Genomic DNA, 20,512 nt, shown 5'->3' on the forward strand with positions numbered 1-20,512 from the left:
TGGTAAGGGTTAATGTGGACATGCCGAATTTCCTTAGTTTCCTGAGGAAGTATAGGCGCTGTTGTGCTTTCTTGGTGATAGTGTCGACGTGAGTGGACCAGGACAGATTTTTGGTGATGTGCACCCCTAGGAATTAGAAACTGCGAACCATCTCCACCTCGGCCCCTTTGATGCTGACAGGGGTGTGTACAGTACTTTGCTTCCTGAAGTCGATGACCAGCTCTTTAGTTTTGCTGGCATTGAGGGAGAGATTATTGTCGTTACACCACTCCACTAGGTTCTCTATCTCCCTCCTGTATTCGGACTCGTCGTTATTCGAGATCCGGCCCACTGTGGTCGTATCGTCAGCAAACTTGTAGATGGAGTTGGAACCAAATTTTGCCATGCAGTCGTGTGTGTACAGGGAGTAGAGTAGGGGGCTAAGTACGCAGCCTTGCGGGGCCCCGGTATTGAGGACTATTGTGGAGGAGGTGTTGGTGTTCATTCTTACTGATTGTGGTCTGTTGGTCAGAAAATCGAGGATCCAGTTGCAGAGTGGAGAGCCAAATCCTAGGTTTTGGAGCTTTGTTACGAGTTAAATTTGGAACAAGTTCTCATAATTATCTGTGCTTTCTGTTGTCTAGATTCTCTGCTCTGGAGTTTCCTCACTAAACCTCTCCACCTCTCTCCCTCCCCTCTTTGCCAAGCTTTTAGAGATCTCTCCTAATGTCTCCTCATGTAGCTCGGTGTCAACTTTGTCCAATGTTCCTGAAAAGCAGTTTAGGATGTTTGTTGCATTAAAGATGCCATTACGTTGTTGCTGCTGTAAACACAGTTATATAATTCTTTCATTAATTGTCAAGAAATTCATTATTTACAATGAATTGTGAATACATAGGAACATGAAGAAGCCATTCCGCCCCCTCAAACTTGCCTGCCAATCAATGATTTTATGGATTAACTGTTTTTTAACTCCATCTGCCAATCCTGGCTCCTTTTCTTTTACTGGCCATCATGAAGATTTTTGCTGCTCTTTTACCCGCAATGTGCTGTTTCTATCACATGCCACATTCCCGTACCAGCCTCCCCGGACAGGCGCCGGAATGTGGCGACTAGGGGCTTTTCACAGTAACTTCTTTGAAGCCTACTCGTGACAATAAGCGATTTTCATTTCATTTCATTCATAAGCAAAGTAGCAACAGATGATGTTTTTTGTAAAATATTAGCCATGCACATTACACTAATCAATAACCAACCGTTGATAATGAGTTAAAGACTCGTTAAATGTTATGGTTCATAAAGCACTCAACAAGCAGATTCTGGTAACTAAACCGCAGTCTTCTGCATCCAAAACATTTATAAACGACAGTTTAAAAAATTCATGAAAAGGCAAGTTTTATCCATGGGACATTAAAAATGATTGCCATCAAACTTCCAAATTATCAGCAAAATATAATGCCTCTTTAAATGATACTAAACATAAGTAAAATAAAATGTCTTCAGGCGTCCTGACAAAAATGACCAAAGTCCATACCATAGATAGTAGTTGCTGTGAGATATGTCAGGTGACAGATATCATACATTTCAATCCTTATATCTTTCCAGATGCCCTGTGTAGGAAATGATGGACCCCAGTCCCAGCTGAAAGAGCACTGCTCCTAAAATGTAATGTAGAAGAATTTGAAATAAATCAAGGGCATTCAACTTATTGCATTGATTGACTGTGGGCTCAATAATCATATTTGTTCTTTAATGTAACAAAACTGTAAATTACACAGGTCTGCAACAAAGAAACAGGCTATCGGAACTTTAAACTTTGTGTTTTAATTGCTAGAATGTTAAGATGAAAAACGGAATGGTTTTTTGATCATAGTGAGTTCTTCACTCTCAATCATTGAATGGCGGGAACTATTTGTTAAGCAAATCCATATTTACGTTTATTGTGTGATACACTTTCTGCTAAAATTAATCTCTGTCACTATAATGGGGCTGGTTTAGCTCACTCGGCTAAATCGCTGGCTTTTAAAGCAGACCAAGTAGGCCAGCAGCACGGTTCGATTCCCGTACCAGCCTCCCCGGACAGGCGCCGGAATGTGGCAACTAGGGGCTTTTCACAGTAACTTCATTGAAGCCTACTCGTGACAATAAGCGATTTTCATTTCATTTCATTCATGGTGTCACTGCAGCCATATCTGGGGCTAGTCTGTGCAGCACACTGATTCTATAGAATGTTTAGTCTCTGCTGGTAACTGGAGGAACCAGGCAATCTGGGCGCCAGCCTTAAGAGCCTAAGAGACTAATTTTGTATATTTGGAACACAGTGCGACTCATCCCCACCCTCTAAATCCCACACATGCACCTCACAACCAGATCACCCTTCAGGTGGAAAATGCAAACTAATAGAAACTGCCCAGTCACTGACAGGCTGGGACCATGTGGCAACTACAAATCAGAACCCTGATTTCTGGCAAAACTGTTGAGAATATGCCAGGGGAAAGCCGGGGCGGAAAGCTGGCAGACACGTGAGTGTTACCTAGTGGTGCCAATTTGCCAAAAGTTGTTGGAAGATCACAACTAAATGCAGGTCTCAGTCCATAATCTAGGTCGACATTTCAGTGCTGCATTGAAAGAGAGCTACTTTGAAAGAACTCTGGATTTAAAGAGTGCCGGATTGAAAGAGCGCTGGATTGAAAGAGCGCTGGATTGAAAGAGCGCTGGATTGAAAGAGAGCTGGATTGAAAGAGCGCCGGATTGAAAGAGTGCTGGATTGAAAGAGAGCTGGATTGAAAGAGCGCTGGATTGAAAGAGCGCTGGATTGAAAGAGAGCTGGATTGAAAGAGAGCTGCATTGAAAGAGAGCTGGATTGAAAGAGAGCTGGATTGAAAGAGCGCTGCATTGAAAGAGAGCTGCATTGAAAGAGAGCTGGATTGAAAGAGCGCTGCATTGAAAGAGAGCTGCATTGTAAGAGAGCTGCATTGAAAGAGAGCTGCATTGAAAGAGAGCTGCATTGAAAGAGAGCTGGATTGAAAGAGAGCTGGATTGAAAGAGCGCTGCATTGAAAGAGAGCTGGATTGAAAGAGCGCTGGATTGAAAGAGAGCTGGATTGAAAGAGAGCTGGATTGAAAGAGAGCTGCACTGAAAGAGAGCTGCATTGAAAGAGAGCTGGATTGAAAGAGTGCCGGACTGAAAGAGCACTGCATTGAAAGAGAGCTGGATTGAAAGAGCGCTGCATTGAAAGAGAGCTGGACTGAAAGAGCGCTGGATTGAAAGAGCGCTGCATTGAAAGAGAGCTGGATTGAAAGAGCGCTGCATTGAAAGAGAGCTGGACTGAAAGAGCGCTGCATTGAAAGAGAGCTGGACTGAAAGAGCGCTGGATTGAAAGAGCGCTGGATTGAAAGAGAGCTGGATTGAAAGAGCGCTGGATTGAAAGAGAGCTGGATTGAAAGAGCGCTGCATTGAAAGAGCGCTGGATTGAAAGAGAGCTGGATTGAAAGAGCGCTGCATTGAAAGAGCGTTGCACTGAAAGAGAGCTGCATTGAAAGAGAGCTGGATTGAAAGAGAGCTGGATTGAAAGAGCGCTGGATTGAAAGAGAGCTGGAATCAAAGAGAGCTGGATTGAAAGAGCGCTGGATTGAAAGAGAGCTGGATTGAAAGAGCGCTGCATTGAAAGAGCGCTGGATTGAAAGAGAGCTGCATTGAAAGAGAGCTGGATTGAAAGAGAGCTGCATTGAAAGAGAGCTGCATTGAAAGAGAGCTGCATTGTAAGAGAGCTGCATTGTAAGAGAGCTGCATTGAAAGAGAGCTGCATTGAAAGAGAGCTGCATTGAAAGAGAGCTGCATTGAAAAAGAGCTGCATTGAAAGAGCGCTGCATTGAAAGAGAGCTGCATTGAAAGAGAGCTGCATTGAAAGAGAGCTGCATTGAAAGAGAGCTGGATTGAAAGAGCGCTGGATTGAAAGAGAGCTGGATTGTAAGAGAGCTGCATTGAAAGAGAGCTGCATTGAAAGAGAGCTGCATTGAAAGAGAGCTGCATTGTAAGAGAGCTGCATTGTAAGAGAGCTGCATTGAAAGAGAGCTGCATTGAAAGAGAGCTGCTTTGAAAGAGAGCTGGATTGAAAGAGCGCTGGATTGAAAGAGAGCTGGATTGAAAGAGAGCTGCATTGAAAGAGCGCTGGATTGAAAGAGAGCTGCATTGAAAGAGAGCTGCATTGAAAGTGCGCTGCATTGAAAGAGAGCTGCATTGAAAGAGAGCTGGATTGAAAGAGAGCTGGATTGAAAGAGAGCTGGATTGAAAGAGAGCTGCATTGAAAGAGAGCTGGATAGAAAGAGAGCTGCATTGAAAGAGAGCTGCATTGAAAGAGAGCTGGATTGAAAGTGCGCTGCATTGAAAGAGAGCTGGATTGAAAGAGCGCTGGATTGAAAGAGAGCTGCATTGAAAGAGAGCTGGATTGAAAGAGAGCTGCATTGAAAGAGGGCTGCATTGAAAGAGAGCTGGATTGAAAGAGCGCTGGATTGAAAGAGCGCTGGATTGAAAGAGCGCTGCATTGAAAGAGAGCTGGATTGAAAGAGTGCCGGATTGAAAGAGAGCTGCATTGAAAGAGAGCTGGATTGAAAGAGAGCTGGACTAAAAGAGCGCTGCACTGAAAGAGCGCTGGATTGAAAGAGCGCTGCATTGAAAGAGAGCTGGATTGAAAGAGAGCTGCATTGACAGAGAGCTGGATTGAAAGAGAGCTGGATTGAAAGAGCGCTGCATTGAAAGAGAGCTGGATTGAAAGAGAGCTGGATTGAAAGAGCGCTGGATTGAAAGAGCGCTGGATTGAAAGAGAGCTGGATTGAAAGAGCGCTGGATTGAAAGAGAGCTGCATTGAAAGAGAGCTGGATTGAAAGTGCGCTGCATTGAAAGAGAGCTGGATTGAAAGAGCGCTGGATTGAAAGAGAGCTGCATTGAAAGAGAGCTGGATTGAAAGAGAGCTGCATTGAAAGAGAGCTGCATTGAAAGAGCGCTGCATTGAAAGAGAGCTGGATTGAAAGAGTGCCGGATTGAAAGAGAGCTGCATTGAAAGAGAGCTGGACTGAAAGAGCGCTGCACTGAAAGAGCGCTGGATTGAAAGAGCGCTGCATTGAAAGAGAGCTGCATTGAAAGATGCTGCATTGAAAGAGAGCTGCATTGAAAGATGCTGCATTAAAAGAGCGCCGGATTGAAAGAGAGCTGCATTGAAAGAGAGCTGCATTGAAAGAGAGCTGGATTGAAAGAGAGCTGCATTGAAAGAGAGCTGCATTGAAAGAGAGCTGGATTGAAAGAGAGCTGCATTGTAAGAGAGCTGCATTGAAAGAGAGCTGGATTGAAAGCGAGCTGCATTGAAAGAGAGCTGGATTGAAAGAGAGCTGCATTGTAAGAGAGCTGCATTGAAAGAGAGCGGCATTGAAAGAGAGCTGGATTGAAAGAGCGCTGCATTGAAAGAGAGCTGCATTGAAAGAGAGCTGGATTGAAAGAGCGCCGGATTGAAAGAGAGCTGCATTGAAAGAGAGCTGGATTGAAAGAGCGCTGCATTGAAAGAGAGCTGGACTGAAAGATGCTGCATTGAAAGAGAGCTGCATTGAAAGAGAGCTGGATTGAAAGAGCGCCGAATTGAAAGAGAGCTGCATTGAAAGAGAGCTGGATTGAAAGAGCGCTGGATTGAAAGAGCGCTGCATTGATGCGGGCTTTTGGTTACAATATTGAATTGTGAAGATCAGAGGGCACTATCTGAAGTAATGCAGGGAGTTCAGAGTGCCCTGGCCAATATTCATTCCTCCATCACCAAAATTAGTTCAACTAGTCAGATACCTCTTGTGCTGTGTAAAAGTTTGAAAATGGGCAAAATGGCTGCTGGGTTTCACCTATAAAGCAAGTGTGACTGCATTCCAAATCAACAAGTTACTTATGAACCTCTTTAGGGTGTTTCTGAGGAGCCTAATAAGATGCTATATAAATGCACGTTCTTTCACATACATGTGTGAGCTGTGGTTCTACATGAGCTACAACAGCAACATTAAGCAACATTAAACCAGTGACAGGGAATGTTCCCCAGTTGCCACATGTTAGAGATCATATTGCTTTCCACACAGGAATACTACTGGAATTTTCCAAGAAGCTTAAGAGCTTCTATACGCAGCTGTAAAGGTTGCAGTGATCCTCAGGTTAAACCACCACCAGTCAGCTCTCCCCTCGGTTAAACCACCACTAGTCAGCTCTCCCCCTCGGTTAAACCACCACCAGTCAGCTCTCCCCCTCACAGGGAAAAGCAGCCTATGGTCATCTGGGACTATGGTGACTTTACTGTAATACACCCAAGGCACTTTATTGGAGCATTATAAAACAAAATACAGGCTCTGACACTGAGCCTAATCTATTCAATCTCCTCAGCCCAGGTTGTTCATTAAACTGGTTAATATTGCCCAATGTGTTTGAAAGGTTTGTCACTTTTTGTTGTGTTCAATACTTTGTTAGGAGGCCTCCAACTGAAATAACTTACACACATTATTTTTAAACTAGTTTAAAATAGAATGTCATGACCAAGTAAAAAACATTTCTTTAAGTAGTCTGTCAGCTAAGAATTTATAAGTCTGTATGTAGCCTCCTTTTAGTTTAGGAGTGATTTAGTCTTACACAAGTTAAAGATTAGTTTATTATAAAAACTAAAAAAACTACTGCTGAAAGTTTCTTTGGTAAAAGTGATAAAGATATTAACTAAAATACGGTAACAAAGATTAAAACAGATAAAGATTTGTTTTTAACTTAAAGATCTTTCAAATCAGTCTTGTTGCAGTGAGATTATTACTGTCCCGTCTGCTTGAATTCCTGCTTTTTGAAGGGGTTGAAAGTTGAAGTGCATCAGCAGCTGCGATGGCTTCTGTGGTGGAAGAGTCCGAATTTTCCTTCGCAAGTGAACTTAACAAGAGCAGGTCCTGGTAGCCGTCCCAGAGCTTTTTCTGAAAACCTTCCTCTGACTCTTCCTGCTGAGAATCAGTTTCACGATGTCTCTCTTATGATGTTCAAAATAGTTCTCTCTTCAGGCAGCTTCTAGCCTTTTCTCAATATACAAAACCCAAAGATGACTGCCTCCAAACTCCATATTAGGCTTGGGCCTTTCAAACAGCCTTACCCTCACTTGGGGTTCCTCGCTGGCTTTTAAAGCAGACCAAGGCAGGCCAGCAGCACGGTTCGATTCCCGTACCAACCTCCCCGAACAGGCGCCGGAATGTGGCGACTAGGGGCTTTTCACAGTAACTTCATTGAAGCCTACTCGTGACAATAAGCGATTTTCATTTTCATTTCATTTTTTCCTATTAAGATTCTTATCTATAAATATCTTTGTTCTGAAAGAAGGCCAACAAGTGGAAGAATTTCATTTACACTTTTCGGACATTCGTTGAATCGTGTTTTCTTGAGATAAGCAGTTTGATACGCCTTTGGTACCAACACAGAAAGGTGCCAGGTTGTCTGTCCATAGTCCATAGTCTGTCTTCCTGGACAAAGGCCTTTTACAAGTTTTCTTTAAGCAAAGTGCTTTTCAAACAGATGTCCTTAGAAATGTTTAATTTGATAACCATACATTCAGCTTAGAATTCCGATGGAGATTTTTAGTCCATTGTGTTTGGGCTGGGTCTCTGAAAGGTTATTCACTGTATTCCATTCCCCTACTTTTCCCCTTCTCCCTTCAAAGTTTTCTAATTCAAATATTTTCACCCTTTAAGGTGTAAGCTTGGAGGTGGAGCAAAACAAGCTTTATATTCGACTCCTGATCTGGTCCATCACTTCAATATCTATTGAACTTTGCTCTCTCTCCTCAGTCAAAACTATCCCCCACTCTAAAACCATAGAGGGAAAAGATTTTTCCTTTAACATATCCTCCTTGACCTCCAATAAAGAGGAGATCTTGGATTTCTTTGTCACCGAGAAGCTATTCCATCAGTGTCCTCTTCCACGTTCCCTTTTCCCACAAGGTCAAGTCTCCCGCTTTCCCTTCCCAATTCTGAACTTCTGACCCACTCCAGTTTGGGGGTACAGAAAGTTACACAGACAGGCCATTGGGTCCAACTGACCCATGTCAATATTAATGCTTCAGACGAGCCTTCTCCCATCCTACGGAATCTCACCCGTTTGTAGCACAGTGGTTAGCCCTGTTGCTTCACAGCGTCAGGGTCCCAGGTTCAATTCCTGGCTTGGGTCCCTGTCTGTGCGGAGTCTGCACGTTCTCCCCGTGTCTGCGTGGGTTTCCTCTGGGTGCTCCGGTTTCTTCCCACAAGTCCCGAAAGACATGCTGTTAGGTAAATTGGGCATTCTGAATTCTCCCTCAGGGTACCCAAACAGGCGCCGGAATGTGGTGACTAGGATCGTTTCATAGTAACTCCACAGAATCATAGAATCATAGACTTTACAGTGCAGTAGGCCATTCGGCCCATCGAGTCTGCACCGGCCCTTGGAAAGATCACCCTACCTCAGCCCACACCCTATTCTCATAACCCAGTAACTCCACCTCACCTTTTTGGACACTAAAGGCAATTTAGCATGGCCAATCCATCTAACCTGCACATCTTTGGGCTGAGGGAGGAATTGCAGTGTTAATGTAAGCCTACTTGTGACAATAAAGATTATTATTTCACGGGTTTATCCAGCTTCCCCTTAAATATGTCTCTGCTATTCCGGATGCACTTCAGCCTAGGGTCTGTGATGAATGCAACAAGTAGTTATATATTACGGGCGTGATTTAACCAAATGGGAACTATATCCCATTGCGAGTGCCTTTAGGTGTGCGTTTCCCAGCGTTGGCAGTGTCGGGAAACACAGCGCTATCTAACGTGACTGTGGTTATATACGGGGCCTCAGCACGGAACGCACGACCAAGGCCGTACTCAGTCCCATTTCCTGTACTGAGGAGCCCCACTCGCTGAAACGCCTCAGTGCAGGGAGAGATTGGGACGCATTTTTAAATGATGCCCCAATCTCTCAAGCTCCCCACGCAATGTGGAACACCAATGATGCATTAGATTTAATTTCCCAAAACTCCCAAGATGTGGAGAAGGTCCCATTGGATTGGAAGATATAAATGTAACTCCATTATTCAAAAAGGGAGGCAGGCAGAAAGCGGGAAATTACAGCCAGTTATCTCAACATCCGTCCTCGGAAATGTTCGAAGTTATGAAGTTATAGCAAGGCACGTGAATACGTTCAACGTAATCAGGCAGAACCAATACGGCTTTGTGAAAGGGAAATCATGTTTAACCAATTTGTTGCTGTTCTTTGAGGAAGAAACGTGTGCTGTGGATAAAGGGGAAGCAATGTGCTTAGATTTCCACAAGGCATTTGATAAAATGCCACATCAAAGGTTATTGAAGAAAATAAAAGCTGATGGTATAGATAGTATATTGGCACAGAGAGAAGATTAGCTAGCTAATAGGAAGCAGAGAGTAAGCAAGTAACAGGTCTTTTTCAGGTTAGAAAGATAGAAAATAGGAGGAGGCCATTCAGCCCATCGAGCCTGCTCCATCATGCTGATCATCCAAATCAGTAACCTGTTCTTGCTTTCCTGCAAGATATAACGAGCGGTGAGCCACAGGGATCAGTGCTGAGCCTCAGTATAAATGTGAGCTAGTTACAGTGTAGATTTTGTTTGCACTGAGTTTGGGTGCATTTGAGTGCTATAGTGAGAGTTTGGTGACTGAGGGAGTGCTGAATTTGGGTGCATTTGAGTGCTATAGTGAGAGTTTGGTGACTGAGGGAGTGCTGAATTTGGGTGCATTTGAGTGCTATAGTGAGAGTTTGGTGACTGAGGGTGTGCTGAATTTGGGTGCATTTGAGTGCTATAGTGAGAATTTGGTGACTGAGGGTGTGCTGAATTTGGGTGCATTTGAGTGCTATAGTGAGAGTTTGGTGACTGAGGGAGTTAGGTGAGGAGGGAGTAAGGACCTCCTTTCATTTTATTTCCTACATTTCCTCAAAGGGCGTGAAGGGAGCCGGGAGTTTACAGAGCGTACAGCTGACTGGGAGCAGAGTCGGAGGGCGGAGTTCCAGTTGGTCCACAATGCAGCTGTATTCTGTAAGGTAAGAGGAGTGGAAGCTAGGGCAGTTGCATGCTCCTACTGTAGGATGCGGGTGGTGAGGGATACCACCGGTATCCCCGCTGACTATACCTGCGGGAAGTGCACCCAACTCCAGCTCCTCAGAGACAGTGTTAGGGAACTGGAGCTGGAGGAACTTCGGATCATCCGGGAGGCAGAGGGGGTAATTGACAAGAGTTACAGGGAGGCAGCCACACCCAAGGTACAGGACGAGAGTAGCTGGGTTACAGTCAGGGGAAAGAAAACGAACAGGCAGACAGTGCAGGGATCCCTCATGGCCGTTCCCCTTCAAAACAAGTATACCGTTTTGGATGCTGTTGGGGGGGATACCGGGGGAAGGCCCTAGCGGCCAGGTCTCTGGCACTGAGTCTGGCTCTGGGGCTCAGAAGGGAAGGGGGGAGAATATAAAAGCAATAGTAATAGGAGATTCAATGGTTAGGGGAATAGATAGGAGATTCTGTGGTTGGGAGCAGGACTCCCGGAAGGTATGTTGCCTCCCGGGTCCCAGGGCCAGGGATGTCTCAGATCACGTCTTCAGGATCCTTAAGGGGGAGGGGGAGCAGCCAGAAGTCGCAGTGCACATTGGTACCAACGATGTAGTTAGGAAAAGGGGTGTGGATGTAATAAACGAGTTTAAGGAGTTAGGCTGGAAGTTAAAAGCCAGGGCAAGACAGAGTTGTCATTTCTGGTTTGTTGCCGGTGCCATGTGATAGCGAGGCTAGGAATAGGGAGAGAGTGCAATTGAACACGTGGCTACAGGAATGATTAGGAGGGAGGACTTCAGGTATTTGGATAATTGGAGCGCATTCTGGGGAAGGTGGGATCTGTACAAGCAGGACGGGTTGCATCCGAACCAGAGGGGCACCAATATACTGGGAGGGAGGTTTTCTAGTACTCTTCGGGAGGGTTTAAACTAATTTGACAGGGGTATGGGAACCGCCAATGTTCAGTACGTCAAAGCATGTAGTGAGGCAGTGGGGAAGGTAACACTGACAAAGGAGAGTACTTGCAGGCACGGAGATGGGTTGGTGTGTATACTTCAACGCAAGAAGCAGCAGGAATAAGGTGGGTGAACTTAAGGCATGGATCGGTACTTGGGGTAGAAATGTATGTTGGAGGTTCCTGGTTATAGATGTTTTAACAAGATTAGGGAGGGTGGTTAAAGAGGTGGGGGGGGGGGGGGGGGGTTGCATTATTAATTAGAGATAGTATAACAGCTGCAGAAAGGCAGTTCGAGGAGGATCTGCCTACTGAGGTAATATGGGTTGAAGTCAGAAATAGGAAAGAAGCAGTCAACCTTGTTGGGAGTTTTCTATAGGTCCCCCAGTAGCAGCAGAGATGTGGAGGAACAGATTGGGAAACAGATTTTGGAAAGGTGCAGAAGTCACACGGTAGTAGTCATGTGTGACTTCAACTTCCCAAACATTGAGTGCAAACTCTTTAGAACAAAGAACAAAGAAAATTACAGCACAGGAACAGGCCCTTCGGCCCTCCCAGCCTGCGCCGATCCAGATCATTTATCTAAACCTGTCTCCTATTTTCCAAGGTCTATTTCCCTCTGTTCCCGCCCATTCATATACCTGTCTAGATGCTTCTTAAATGATGCTATCGTGCCCGCCTCTACCACCTCCGCTGGTAAAGCGTTCCAGGCGCCCACCACCCTCTGCGTAAAAAACTTTCCACGCACATCTCCCTTAAACTTTCCCCCTCTCACTTTGAAATCGTGACCCCTTGTAATTGACACCCCCACTCTTGGGAAAAGCTTGTTGCTATCCACCCTGTCCATACCTCTCATAATTTTGTAGACTTCAATCAGGTCCCCCCTCAACCTCCATCTTTCCAACGAAAACAATCCTAATCTACACAACCTTTCTTCATAGTTAGCACCCTCCATACCAGGCAACATCCTGGTGAACCTCCTCTGCACCCTCTCTAAAGCATCCACATCCTTCTGGTAATGTGGCGACCAGAACTGCACGCAGTATTCCAAATGTGGCCTAACCAAAGTCCTATACAACTGTAACATGACCTGCCAACTCTTGTACTCAATACCCCGTCCGATGAAGGCAAGCATGCTGTATGCCTTCTTGACCACTGACCACTCTATCAACCTGCGTTGCCACCTTCAGGGTATAATGGACCTGAACTCCCAGATCTCTCTGCACATCAATTTTCCCCAAGACCCTTCCATTGACCATATAGTCCGCTCTTGAATTTGATCTTCCAAAATGCATCACCTCGCATTTGCCTGGATTGAACTCCATCTGCCATTTCTCTGCCCAACTCTCCAATCGATCTATATTTTGTTGTATTCTCTGTCCTCCTCGCTATCTGCAACTCCACCAATCTTAGTATCATCTGCAAACTTGCTAATCAGACAACCTATACCTTCGTCCAGATCATTTATGTAGATCACAAACAACAGTGGTCCGAGCACGGATCCCTGTGGAACACCACTAGTCACCCTTCTCCATTTTGAGACACTCCCTTCCACCACTACTCTCTGTCTCCTGTTGCCCAGCCAGTTCCTTATCCATCTAGCTCGTACACCCTGAACCCCATACAATTTCACTTTTTCCATCAACCTGCCATGGGAAACCTTATCTTTAGCCTTACTAAAGTCCATGTATACGACATCTACAGCCCTTCCCTCATCAATTAACTTTGTCACTTCCTCAAAGAATTCTATTAGGTTTGTAAGACATGACCTTCCCTGCACAAAACCATGCTGGGTTTGGATGGGGTGGTGTTTGTGCAGTGTGTCCAGGAAGCTTTTATTTTTTTTAATAAATTTAGTGTACCCAAATCATTTTTTCCAATTAAGGGGCAATTTAGCGTGGCCAATTCACCTACCCTGCACATCTTTGAGTTGTGGGGGCGAAACCCACGCAAACACGGGGACAATGTGCAAACTCCACACGGACAGTGACCCAGAGCTGGGATCAAACCCGGGACCTCGGCGCCGTGAGGCAGCAGTGCGAACCCACTGTGCCACCGTGCTGCCCTCAGGAAGCTTTTCTAACACAGTATGTAGATTGTCCGACCAGAGGGGAGGCCATATTGGATTTGGTACTTGGTAATGGACCAGGGCAAGGGATAGATTTGTTAGTGGGGGAGCATTTTGGAGATAGTGACCACAATTCTGTGACTTTCACTTCAGTAATGGAGAGGGATAGGTGCGTGCAACAGGGCAAGGTTTACAATTGGGGGAAGAGTAAATACAATGCTGTCAGACAAGAACTGAAGTGCATAAGTTGGGAACATAGGCTGTCAGGGGAGGACACAAGTGAAATGTGGAACTTGTTCAAGGAACAGGTACTGTGGGTTTTTGATATGTATGTCCCTGCCAGGCAGGGAAGTGATGGTCGAGTGAGGGAACCATGGTTGACAAGAGAGGTTGAATGTCTTGTTAAGAGGAAGAAGGAGACTTATGTAAGGCTGAGGAAACAAGGTTCAAACAGGGTGCTTGAGGGATACAAGGTAGCCAGGAGGGAACTGAAGAAAGGGATTAGGAGAGCTAAGAGAGGGCATGAAAAATCTTTGGTGGGTCGAATCAAGGAAAACTCCAAGGCCTTTTACACATATGTGAGAAATATGAGAAAAACTGGAGCGAGGGTGGGTCTGATCAAGGACAGTAGCGGGAGATTGTGTATTGAGTGAGAAGAGATAGGAGAGGTCTTGAACGAGTACTTTTCTTCAGTATTTACGAATCAGAAGGGCCATATTGTTGGAGAGGACGGTTTGAAACAGACTGGTAAGCTAGAGGAGATACTTGTTAGGAAGGAAGATGTGTCGGGCATTTTGAAAAACTTGAGGATAGACAAGTCCCCCGGGCCTGACGGGATATATCCAAGGATTCTATGGGAAGCAAGAGATGAAATTGCAGAGCCGTTGGCGATGATCTTTTCGTCCTCACTGTCAACAGGGGTGGTACCAGAGGATTGGAGAGTGGCGAATGTCGTGCCCCTGTTCAAAAAAGGGAATAGGGATAACCCTGGGAATTACAGGCCAGTTAGTCTTACTTCGGTGATAGGCAAAGTAATGGAAAGGGTACTGAGGGATAGGATTTCTGAGCATCTGGAAAGACACTGCCTGATTAGGGATAGTCAGCACAGATTTGTGAGGGGTAGGTCTTGCCTTACAAGTCTTATTGAATTTTTTGAGGAGTTGACCAAGCATGTGGATGAAGGTAAAGCAGTGGATGTGGTGTACATGGATTTTAGTAAGGCATTTGATAAGGTTCCCCATGGTAGGTTTATGCAGAAAGAAAGGAGGCATGGGATAGTGGGAAATTTGGCCAGTTGGATAACGAACTGGCTAACCGATAGAAGTCAGAGTGGTGGTGAATGGCAAATATTCAGCCTGGAGCCCAGTTATCAGTGGCGTACCGCAGGGATCAGTTCAGGGTCCTCTGCTGTTTGTGAATTTCATTAATGACTTGGATGAGGGAGTTGAAGGGTGGGTCAGTAAATTTGCAGATGATACAAAGATTGGTGGAGTTGTGGATAGTAAGGAGAGGGCTGTTGTCGGCTTCACAGAGACATAGATAGAATGCAGAGCTGGGCTGAGAAGTGGCAGATGGGAGTTTAACCCTGAAAACTGTGAGGTTGTCCATTTTGGAAGGACAAATATGAATGTGGAATACAGGGTTAACGGTAGGGTTCTTGGCAATGTGGAGGAGCAGAGAGATCTTGGGGTCTATGTTCATAGATCTTTGAAAGTTGCCACTCAAGTCGTTAACAGCTGTGAAGAAGGCCTATGGTGTGCTAGCGTTCATTAGCAGAGGGATTGAATTTAAGAGCCGTGAGGTGATGATGCAGCTGTACAAAACCTTGGTCAGGCCACATTTGGAGTACTGTGTGCAGTTCTGGTCACCTCATTTTAGGAAGGATATGGAAGCTTTGGAAAAGGTGCAAAGGAGATTTACCAGGATGTTGCCTGGAATGGAGAGTAGGCCTTACGAGGAAAGGTTGAGGGTGCTAGGCCTTTTCTCATTAGAACGGAGAAGGATGAGGGGCGACTTGATAGAGGTTTATAAGGTGATCAGGGGAATAGATAGAGTAGACAGTCAGAGACTTTTTCCCCGGGTGAAACAAACCATTACAAGGGGACATAAATTTAAGGTGAATGGTGGAAGATATAAGGGGGGATGTACGAGGTAGGTTGTTTACCCAGAGAGTAGTGGAGGCATGGAATGCACTGCCTGTGGAAGTAGTTGAGTCGGAAACATTAGGGATCTTCAAGCGGCTATTGGATAGGTACGTGGATTACGGTAGAATGATGGGGTGTAAATTAATTTGTTCTTAATCTAGGACAAAGGTTCGGCACAACATCGTGGGCCGAAGGGCCTGTTCTGTGCTGCATTTTTCTATGTTCTATGGTTAACTGTTCACAATTTACATAAATGATTTGTATGAAGTAATTTAAGGGATTGTTGCTGAATTTGCTGACGTCAAAAAATAGGTAGGAATAAACTGTGAAGAAGACATAAGGAAGCTACAAAATGATATAGATACACTGAGTGGGAACGGAATAGGCAAATGGAGTATAGCGTGGGAAAGTGGAAAATAGTCTATTTTGGCAGGAAGAATAAAAAAGCATATCTAAATGAAGAGACTGCAGCGTCCTAGTGTATGAATCACAACCAGTTATTATGCAGATACAGCACGTGGAGGCCTGGAATCCCGGGGCCCGACCATTCCCGGGGCCTGACACAGCCTCGCCCGCTCCCAGGGCCTGGCCCGGCCTCGCCACTCCCGGGTTCTGACCCGGCCTTGCCCGCTCCCGGGGACCGACCCGGCCTCGCCCGCTCCCAGGGCCCGACCCGGCCTCGCCCCTCCCGGAGCCCGACTCAGCCTCGCCCGCTCCCGGGAACAGGCGAGGCCGGGACAGACCCCGGGAGCGGGCGAGGCCGGGACAGACCACGGGAGCGGGCGAGGCCGGGTCGGGCCCCGGGAGCGGGCGAGGCCGGGTCGGTCCCCGGGAGCGGGCAAGGCCGGGTCAGAACCCGGGAGCAGGCGAGGACGGGTCGGGCCCCAGGAGCGGGCGAGGCCGGGTCGGGCCCCGGGAGCAGGCGAGGACGGGTCGGGCCCCGGAATGGTGCCGGACCTGGGAGCAGGCGAGGCCGGGTCGGACCCCAGGAATTCGCTGGGCTCCGGGAGCGGGCGAGGCCGAGTCGGGCCCCAGGAGCAGGCGAAGCCGGGTAGGGCCCCAGGAGTGGGCGAGGCCGGGTCGGGCCCCAGGAGCAGGCGAGGCCGGGACAGGCCCCGGGAGCAGGCGAGGACGGGTCAGGCCCCGGGAATGGTGCCGGGCCCCGGGAGCAGGCGAGGACGGGTCGGGCCCCGGGAGCAGGCGAGGACGGGTCGGGCCCCGGGAGCAGGCGAAGACGGGTCGGGCCCCGGAATGGTGCCGGACCTGGGAGCAGGCGAGGCCGAGTCGGGCCCCGGGAATGGGCCGGGCTCCGGGAGCAGGTAAGGCTGGGTCGGGCCCCAGGAGCAGGCGAGGCTGGTCGGGCCCCAGGAATGGGTCGGGCCCCGGGAGCAGGCGAGGCTGGGACGGGCCCCGGGAGCAGGCAAGGCCGAGTCGGGCCCCGGGAGCAGGCGAGGCCGGTCGGGCCCCGGGAATGGGTCGGGCCACGGGAGCAGGTGAGGCTGGGACGGGCCCCGGGAGCAGGCGAGGCTGGGACGGGCCCCGGGAGCAGGCAAGGCCGAGTCGGGCCCCGGGAGCAGGCGAGACCGGGTCGGACCCCGGAAATTCGCTGGGCTCCAGGCGCGGGCGAGGCCGGGTCGGGCTCCGGGAGCAGGCGAGGCCGGGTCGGGCTCCGGGAGCAGAGAAGGCCGGGTCAGGCCCCGGGAGCAGGGAAGGCCGGGTCGGGCCCCGGGAGCAGGCGAGGCCGGGTCGGGCTCCGGGAGCAGGCGAGGCCGGGTCGGGCTCCGGGAGCAGAGAAGGCCGGGTCAGACCCCGGGAGCAGGGAAGGCCGGGTCGGGCTCCGGGAGCAGGCGAGGCCGGGTCGGGCTCCGGGAGCAGGCGAGGCCGGGTCGGGCTCCGGGAGCAGGCGAGGCCGGGTCGGGCTCCGGGAGCAGGCGAGGCCGGGTCGGGCTCCGGGAGCAGAGAAGGCCGGGTCAGGCCCCGGGAGCAGGGAAGGCCGGGTCGGGCTCCGGGAGCAGGCGAGGCCGGGTCGGGCTCCGGGAGCAGGCGAGGCCGGGTCGGGCTCCGGGAGCAGAGAAGGCCGGGTCAGACCCCGGGAGCAGGGAAGGCCGGGTCAAGCCCCGGGAGCGGGTGAGGCCGGGACGGGCCCAGCGAATGGGCCGGGCTCCGGGAGCAGCCGAGGCCGGGTCGGGCCCCAGTTGCGGGCGAGGCCGGGTCCGGTTCTGGGAGCAGGCGAGGCTGTGTCTGGCTCCGGGAGCAGCCGAGGCCGGGTCGGGCCCCAGGAGCAGGCGAGGTCGTGTCGGGCTCCGGGAGCAGCCGAGGCCGGGTCGGGCCCCAGGAGCAGGCGAGGCCGTGTCGGGCTCCGGGAGCAGACGAGGCCGGGTCGGGCCCCAGTTGCGGGCGAGGCCGGGTCGGGCCCCGGGAGCAGGCGAGGCCGTGTCGGGCTCCGGGAGCAGGCGAGGTCGTGTCGGGCTCCGGGAGCAGACGAGGCCGGGTCGGGCCCCAGGAGCAGGCGAGGTCGTGTCGGGCTCCGGGAGCAGACGAGGCCGGGTCGGGCCCCAGTTGCGGGCGAGGCCGGGTCGGGCCCCGGGAGCAGGCGAGGCCGTGTCGGGCTCCGGGAGCAGACGAGGCCGAGTCGGGCCCCGGGAATGGGCTGGGCCCCAGGAGCAGGGGAAGCCGGGTCGGGCCCCAGGAATGGGCCGGGCTCCGGGAGCAGGCGAGGCCGAGTCGGGCCCCGGGAATGGGCTGGGCTCCGGGAGCAGGCGAGGCCGAGTCGGGCCCCGGGAATGGGCTGGGCTCCGGGAGCAGGCGAGGCCGAGTCGGGCCCCGGGAATGGGCCGGGCTCCGGGAGCAGGCACGGCCGGGTCGGGCCCCGGGAGCAGGCAAGGCCGGGACAGGCCCCGGGAACAGGCGTAGACGGGTCGAGCCCCGGGAATGGGCCGGACTCTGGGAGCAGGCAAGGCCGGGTCGGGCCCCGGGAACAGGCGAGGCCGGGACAGACCCCGGGAGCAGGCGAGGACGGGTCGGGCTCCGGGAATGGTGCCGGGCCCCGGGAATGGTGCTGGGCCCCGGGAGCAGGCGAGGCCGAGTCGGGCCCCGGGAGCAGGCGAGGCCGAGTCGGGCCCCGGGAATGGGCCGGGCTCCGGGAATGGTGCCGGGCCCCGGGAGCAGGCGAGGCCGAGTCGGGCCCCGGGAGCAGGCGAGGCCGAGTCGGGCCCCGGGAGCGGGCGAGGCCGGGTCGGGCCCCGGGAATGGGCCGGGCTCCGGGAGCAGGCACGGCCGGGTCGGGCCCCGGGAGCAGGCAAGGCCGGGACAGGCCCCGGGAACAGGCGTAGACGGGTCGAGCCCCGGGAATGGGCCGGACTCTGGGAGCAGGCAAGGCCGGGTCGGGCCCCGGGAACAGGCGAGGCCGGGACAGACCCCGGGAGCAGGCGAGGACGGGTCGGGCTCCGGGAATGGTGCCGGGCCCCGGGAATGGTGCCGGGCCCCGGGAGCAGGCGAGGCCGAGTCGGGCCCCGGGAGCAGGCGAGGCCGAGTCGGGCCCCGGGAATGGGCCGGGCTCCGGGAATGGTGCCGGGCCCCGGGAGCAGGCGAGGCCGAGTCGGGCCCCGGGAGCAGGCGAGGCCGAGTCGGGCCCCGGGAGCGGGCGAGGCCGGGCAGACCCCGGGAGCAGGCGAAGACGGGTCGGGCCCCGGGAATGGGCCGGACTCTGGGAGCAGGCAAGGCCGGGTCAGGCTCCGGGAGCAGGCAAGGCCGGGTCAGTGCCCAGGGGCAGTTAGGGCGAGGCTGCCTTTCCAAACAGAGTCTGCTTCTCTCCCTCATTTCATACAATCCCTGTTGTGCAGAAAGCGGCCATTGGCCCATCTAGTCTGCACTGACCCTGGGAAAGAGCACCTTACCCTGGCCTACACTCCCACCCCATCCCCATAATCTAGTGACCCCACCTGAACGTCTGAATATTAAGGGACAATTGTGCATGACTAATTCACCTAACTTGCACATTTTATTCTCTTTTTTTATATAAATTATGTAAGTACCCAATTCTCTTTTAATCTCCTATTAAGGGGCAATTTAACGTAGCTAATCCACCTACCCTGCGCAACTTTGGGTTGTGGGGGTGAGACCCATGCAGACACGGGGAGAACGTGCACACTCCACACGGACAGTGACCCGGGGACGGGATCGAACCTGGGACCTCAGCGCCGCGAGGCAGCAGTGCTAACCACTGTGATGCCAGGTAACTTGCACATCTTTGGACTGTGGGAGGAAACCGGAGCACCCGGAGGAAACGCACGCAGACATGGGGAGAACGTGCAGACTCCGCACAGACAGTGACCCGACACCAGAATTGAACCCGTGTCCCTGGTGCTGTGAGGAAGCAGTGCTAACCACTGTGCCACCCAGGCCGTGATGCTCATAGGCTTACTAGTCCACCTATCAAAAGCAAAAGCAGGATAGAAATGCTCCATGATTGGATGAGCAGCTCCCAAGAAGAATCTTCCATTGAAACTCACCTCTTTGACTGGGATTTTGAAGATAGATGCCAGGGCCGCAGAGTGAGGCTTTGCGGGCCCAATACGGCCCGAGCCGTACACTGGGCAGGCCTGCTTTAAGGCCATACTCAGCAATAAGAAAACTGAATGACAGGCAGAAAAAATTGGTTGGTCCTGACTGATGGTTTCCGTCAGTTATTACTGGAAATTTTCCTGCCTTTTTGATTTGTTCACTGCCCACATCCTCAGCGTTTCTTCAAGGTTCCATTACTTTGAGCCCACTGTTACAAATATGTAATTTCATTTTTCATGTGTTTTGGAGGTATGACATTCAGTTTTCAGAATTAAAGAGTTAAATATAAGTTCAGTGGAAAAACCTGGGTTTGAGAAATAATCTTACAGTAATTACTACTCAAAGAACTGTCCATTTGGCAGCACGGTGGCACAGTGGTCAGCTTTGCTGTCTCACAGCGCCAGGGACCTGGGTTCAATTCCGGCCTCAGATGACTGTGTGAAGTTTGCACCTTCTCACAATGTCTCTGGATGCTCCGTTTTCTTCCCACAGTCCAAAGATGTGCAGGTTAGGTGGATTGGCTGTGCTAAATTGCCCCTTAATGTCCAAAAAGGTTAGGTGGGGTTACTGGGTTATGAGGATAGGCTTCAGTAGGGTGCTCATTCCAAGGGCCAATGCAGATCAGATGGGCTGAACGGCCTCCTTCTGCACTGTAAATTCTATGTTTACATAGCAGTCAGAGGCAGGCGTGTGAAAACAGACCATTGTTTTTGGGCCAG

General features: G+C 50.6%; 1 protein-coding gene across 1 annotated transcript in view; it reads right to left on the minus strand.

Moving 5' to 3' along the window:
* manba (mannosidase, beta A, lysosomal) overlaps positions 1 to 20,512 on the minus strand; it is a 125,061-nt gene that overhangs the window by 72,133 nt on the left and 32,416 nt on the right. Inside the window, 1 exon segment of the mRNA XM_038792894.1 lies at positions 1,514 to 1,637. Coding sequence (XP_038648822.1) covers positions 1,514 to 1,637 — 124 coding nt within the window.

This window comes from Scyliorhinus canicula, chromosome 3, assembly GCF_902713615.1.
Source record: "Scyliorhinus canicula chromosome 3, sScyCan1.1, whole genome shotgun sequence".
NCBI classification, from domain to species: domain Eukaryota; kingdom Metazoa; phylum Chordata; class Chondrichthyes; order Carcharhiniformes; family Scyliorhinidae; genus Scyliorhinus; species Scyliorhinus canicula.